The sequence below is a fragment of the Ciona intestinalis genome, chromosome 1 (assembly GCF_000224145.3).
Source record: "Ciona intestinalis chromosome 1, KH, whole genome shotgun sequence".
NCBI lineage: Eukaryota > Metazoa > Chordata > Ascidiacea > Phlebobranchia > Cionidae > Ciona > Ciona intestinalis.
Window position 1 is genome coordinate 8,671,717 of NC_020166.2, and position 6,000 is coordinate 8,677,716.

General features: G+C 36.9%; 2 protein-coding genes across 2 annotated transcripts in view; one reads left to right on the forward strand and one right to left on the reverse strand.

Moving 5' to 3' along the window:
• The first annotated feature begins 17 nt into the window (after positions 1-17).
• Positions 18-4,279, forward strand: zf(c2h2)-89 (zinc finger (C2H2)-89). Its single transcript, XM_009864195.3, has 6 exons — positions 18-846; positions 1,230-1,408; positions 1,604-1,750; positions 2,113-2,212; positions 2,856-3,028; positions 3,476-4,279. Exons 1-6 carry the CDS (start codon positions 740-742, stop codon positions 3,802-3,804), a joined length of 1,035 nt encoding a protein of 344 aa, XP_009862497.1. The 5' UTR covers positions 18-739; the 3' UTR covers positions 3,805-4,279.
• Positions 4,264-6,000, reverse strand: part of LOC100186817 — a 4,425-nt gene continuing 2,688 nt past the window's right edge. Inside the window, exon 4 of the mRNA XM_009864194.3 lies at positions 4,264-4,727. Coding sequence (XP_009862496.1) covers positions 4,533-4,727 — 195 coding nt within the window. The 3' untranslated portion in view covers positions 4,264-4,532. The remainder of the gene's footprint in view (positions 4,728-6,000) is intronic.

Consider the following 6,000-nt stretch of genomic DNA (forward strand, 5'->3'; position numbering starts at 1 on the left):
ATATGGAAACCACAGTTTAAAAAAAACGACTTAGGCTATACTTGCCAGTTACTGTTTTAGCATAAAGCAGAACTGAGATTTGTATGTTAATACGTATCGTATCTATATATGGGCTGTGGTAAACAAGGAAATTCATAAAATTGAAAAACTGGATCTTTACTCATGGCTGCACTGTACAAAAGGTTTATGAAAGTTTGCCAATTCTGGCCGGACAGCACACGCTGTGCACTAGGAGGCATCATACGTGGTAAAGTTGAAAGTGGTTTCAAACACGGCGAATCAACTCACTTACAAGACCGTGAACATTGCGAAAGAACTCTACAATCTTTAGAGAAAATTACAAGCGATTACTACAAGCAAAAGTATCCCAGAAAATCGGAAACTTCATACTCAGGCTTGGACCTTTCAACACTAACCAAGGGCATGGACGAAATGCACAAAAACTCAAAATACCAATTAAAAAAATTGCAGAAAAAGAAATATGATATTGAAACTGAAACAAAATGAATTTTCTCAAATTCAACCTGTTTTATGTTTGTTGTTTAGTGTCTACTTCTTTATTTCTGTAATGTCATGCTTGATTGGGAAAAATGTTAAAAAATATGTATTGTTTTTCACAAAAATGTGTGGTATTTTTTCTAAAATTCCATACATTTCTTTGTAATCAACAATGTTGTATCAACACATGATTCATATTCCCTGTTTCTTTAAGCTATAGTGTGGGGATAGCAAATTGAATATGAATACAAGTATATGCTTTGGTCATTCCACAAGTGATGTCATTGAACATTTCTCATCTCATTTACTTTCCACTATCTCTGCAACCATCTTCAAGCTTTTGGAAAGGTTTAAGATTTATATTAATTAACTGTTACTTTGTATGCAGTTGAAATCACTGGGCACAACAATGAGCATGTCTCCTGCCTCTAATGCAGAGGTAATGAGTTAGAGGATTGTCGATGCTACCTTTGTGGGTATATGTGTCTTCGGGCAAGGCACTTAACAGCAATTGCTCAAACCCAGTGGTCACTATTGAGTTGTCCAAATCGACAGATATGTCGAAACAAAGCCACTCCACCAAAAAACGTATAATGAGCCAAAAAGGTATACACGTGGACGTGGTAACCTGAAGCGGGCACAGGGTGTATGAAACAAAACACTTGTGTTATAACTGCCATTGCTCCATCATGCACCAATCGTGTAAAAAGAATATTGTTTTTAATTTACAGAACTCAATTGCTTAAACAACTCTACATGTTCCGACCACTGACTGATGTTATGGAATGGAAAGTTGTAACGACTGAGAACAGCGAGGATATTAACAAAGCACTGTCGTGCTTGGATGATTTTGTTCGCCAGTTCCGCTTGGACAGCCGAGCTGCTGCGTTAGAAATGCTCATGTTTGCAAGTAGGATAAAAATTTGCTTACTTTTGTTTGTATATATAAATATAGGCCTATATACGATAATGTGGAGTAAGATCGATCACCTTTAGAACATAATATAAAAATATTCTAATCGTGTTTTAAACAATTAACAACAGCCACGTACTTTTTTCATAGGCACAAGAACGCTACTTTACTGTTTTTCCAAACATTTTTTAGGCTCCGGAAATATGGCCGATGCCGTCACACAAACAAATTTTCCTCCAGTGGCTTGTGTGTTGGGCAGTGAGTTGGAGGGAAATGTGGAAGAAGGTACTGAATTACCTGGTGATCAGTTCAACAAAATTCACCTGGTTGTTCACAATGGTAGGATAATTTGTGTTAGTTTTTTATTGCATAAAATTCTTATAAACTTTTAAAATCTAAAAAAATAAAAAAATCGAAAAAAATGTGAAAAAATGTAATTAAAGAATTCTAATTATGATTATTTATCTGTCTTTAAGCAAAACACTCAAAGACAATTACTTCAAAACTGTGGTTTGTAACGAGTTGTCCAAATTACCTTAATCAAAAATCCACTTCACACAAAGTAACAACCATGGTAACTCGTCAGCTGACAAGTGTATGAAACAGAACACCAGTGTTATAACGACTGTCGTTTTCCTGTCATACGGCTGTAAAGCAAGATACATTCATTTACATTTAAACAAACAATTCATTTATTCCAGAGAATAGTGTTCATACCAACTTCTCCCCTCAAGAAAAATCGACAAAATGTGAAAAGAAACCAAAATGGCTGTGCAATGTTTGTAACAAGGAATTTAAATGGTAAATAAGTACACTGGTCACATGCAACACTATATGGTATAAGGCTCAGCTCAACACATCCTTAATAATGCAAAGTTCTCTGATTTGGGTCCAATTAATTATATGAAAATGTATATTTTTCTGTATTTAGTTTTCTAGGCAAACTTAAAATCGGTTGACCGTAGACTGTATTTTTTCTGACTGTAGTTTGTATTTATATGTCTGTAAATTACCTTAGGGATTGTGGGAGTAAACAACATATTGTGTTAAATGGGACTTCGTGTGTGGTGTGTGCCCCCATTCTAAGCTGCCCCGCCACTTAAGAATTAATCAATAAACTACATTCTTTATAAGCCATAGACACTATAGATTTTTTTGTGAAATCTGGGGTGGCTTTGTTTAAGTAGAGACGCACATATTCATCAAGCATGATATCTTATTCACTTCATTGAATAATGTGGCGGATGCGGCATTTTGCTCTGCTTGTCTGTTTAGAGAATTACAAGCACTGTAAAAGCTGTTGTAGGGGGGAAACTGGATTTCTAAAGCATATTGTATCACCTATGTTTTCTAACGTTACACCTATGCTCAGACCCCACTTTGTAAAAAGACAAGCTGTGAATAAAGTTGCTTGGGTCTTAAACATACATATTTTTCTACCCAGTCAATCTGCTTTAACAACTCATGTTCGAATCCATACTGGAGAAAAACCATTTGTTTGTGAGACGTGTGGTGCTTCGTTTGTGCAAAAGCAATCACTCATATTTCATCGCAAGACACACAAACATAAAGAACACACATGTGAAACTTGTGGATTGACTTTTACTTTGTTGCGAGGTATGTTGTGCAAGTAAAATGTTCGAAATAGTAAACATTATATAGTACTGTGGGGCAAGGTGGGATACTGTTCGCAACTAAATCCCATATTTCCTGGTCGTTTTTTGAATAATTAATAACGTTTTTACTTTTTACGTGTCTTAATGATGCGGTTGTACAACTTTGTAAGTAGTTATTTGTTCACTACCAAGTGAAACCATTAAATGGATTGAAAACATGAACCATTTTAACTCAACTTACTATATAAAACACTAAAAATCGTTCGTTTGGTAATGCTTGGGATTTTCCGTGAAAAAATGTTACCTAACTTTGACCGTTTGTTGTTTCCAAACCACCTTAAAATAGCAAAAACGCGTGCCAAATGGTGGCAGTAGCGAGCTAAAACTAGAATACAAGTTACACACTATTGAGCTACTATCTCCGCATTGAGCTATTAATTACATCCAGGGTTACGGGAACACTTGCGTACCCATACCGGCGATCGCCCCTTTGTTTGTGACGTGTGTGGGCGCGCCTATCTACGCCGTACCAACCTACGTGATCATCAGACCACTCATTCAGGAGAGAAAAGATACAAATGCCAATACTGCGGGAAAATGTTCCGAAAATGGTGCAGCAAACAAAAACACGAACGAATTCACGACAGCGAGCGACCATTCCCGTGCTCGCTTTGTTCGAAAACTTTTACTCAGAAATATAACCTTAAAGTACATATGCGCACGCACGAAAAATGCGATTCCAGCTCCAAGTTGAAAGCGGAATCCCCCGTGTTATGAACCTACGTCATTTGCGTTTAAACTTACCTCATTCATAACCTCTGTATCACATTTTCCGGCATAAACTTTCCCACCCGAGGGCCTGCTAATTTTAAGCAGTAGATGATTGAGATTAAATGTTTAGTGTCTATGACGCACATTCTTTGCAGCTTTTTATATTTTCGTGTATATATATAATACTGTGTGTATATATATAATAAGATGGGATACCGTTAGCACCTAAAACCTATATTTTCTGATCGTGTTTTTAAATATTAACAACGCTCTTTTAGAGTCGCCGGGCTACAGCTATAGAGTTTTATAAACTTATTTTTTGTTTTCTACCAAATGGGTCAAGAAAGAAAAAAAATGAAAACATGTCCCATCTGACCCCACCCTGTTATATATCAACGGCAATCATATTCCATTGGTCTTCGTCCCAGTTTTATGTTGTGCAATCTTAGCCGACCAAAACACAAATTTGCGTCAAGCGAAATATTTTGAACTTTATTATTTACATTCAAAGAAACAAACACGGAAAGAACATTTAAAGTTCGGAAAAAGTATCAACTGGAATGTGAAAGGCAATAACTTAATATTTAACATGTGAATTATTATTAGCAAAAAATAATGCTATAAAAACTATCTGTTTTGCGTAGCTATCCTAATACCTGTATGAGGTCCGAATGTCAAATGAAAAATTACTTTTTGCAGCAAAAAAATGCGTTTAAATTGCAAGCATACAATGCTCATGTCGCGCAATTACTTTGCTCTACTTGTGTGATATTCGGACCCGAAGTTTGCTGGTCGTGCATTTTCTGGCATAGGGAACAACGTTTGATTTCCATAAAAGTCGACCCGTTCATAGCGCATACGAATTCACCACGCATGCGGTTGCATACGAAACCACTCGGATGGGCCCTGTATATCGTCGCGCAATGGTCCTGTTGAAAGAAATAAAAAATTCTCACCCACAAAGTAAGATACGTGGTAACTCTTAAGCTGACACGAGGTGTATAAAACGTAACACCCATGTTGTAACGACTGTCGTTTTCCGGCCGCGCTTTACTGTAAAGCGAGTTATACTTCCACACGTTAAATTAAAAGGCAAGAAAAACATCACGATTAACTCCAGATAGAGTTTAATCACGATTATTCTATATATAGCACTGTGGGGTAAGATAGACACCAACAGTATACATAAGATATAGTAGGGTGGGGGAAGATGGGACACCTTTTCATTCTATTTTCTCGTCCAATTTGGTGGGAAGCATATAAAATTTAAAGAATTATGAAACCTTATCCCTACGACTCCCATATAGCGATGCTAAGTATATAAAACACGATCAGGATATTTGGATATCACGTGCTAAAGGTGTCCCATCTTCCCCCACCCTACTGTATATTAAGTTTATAAAAATAATTTTTTTTAAAAGGCCCGGAATCTTGCCACTCAAGATTTCAGCGGAACTTCCGATCCTTACTGTACCGTTGCACTGGTGCCCGGGTTCAATCCACGGAGGAGCAAAGTTCATAAAAAGACATCGAACCCGGAATTTGGAGAAAGCTTTGTCTTTANTGTTTCAAGCGACAATTTAGAGGTAATTTAATGTTTTGTATCTGTCAGTAAGTTGGTTAAAACGTTGGTATACTGAGAATCACATACTGAAATATCTTATTGGTTTTAATAGTTTTCAGCACGCTTTTAGCAATTTGTTTGTCCGAATACAGGTTTGAAGCACTAAAAGAACTGCTATTACTGTTAAATACAGGGTGTAACGGTCACGCCTTTTATCCAATACCGAAGAGACGAAATAAATTTCATTCATTTATCCGAATTACTTCAAATGTATTACACAGGATAAAGTGCTTCAGGTGAAAACGTACGATTTCGACCAGTTTTCCAGAGACGAATGCACTGGTGTTATGGAACTTAACCTAAAAGAAATTGATTTTGTGATGACACCCAACATTGACCTCTGGCGGAAAATGAAATTTCCCGACGACCACGAAGTATCAAAGGCATGAAACAATCAATAATTAAAATGTTGCACTTTCTCACCAAATATGCGCCGATGCGCATGGTTCCGGAATGAATTTGTCAAGGGTTATTTTGAACTGCGCAAATTGGTTAGCATGCATGTCTCTGCGGGTTCGCGGCTTGACGCTGTAACTTATAAGCAGGCACACATGTGTTGGCAGAACAAACTTGTTATA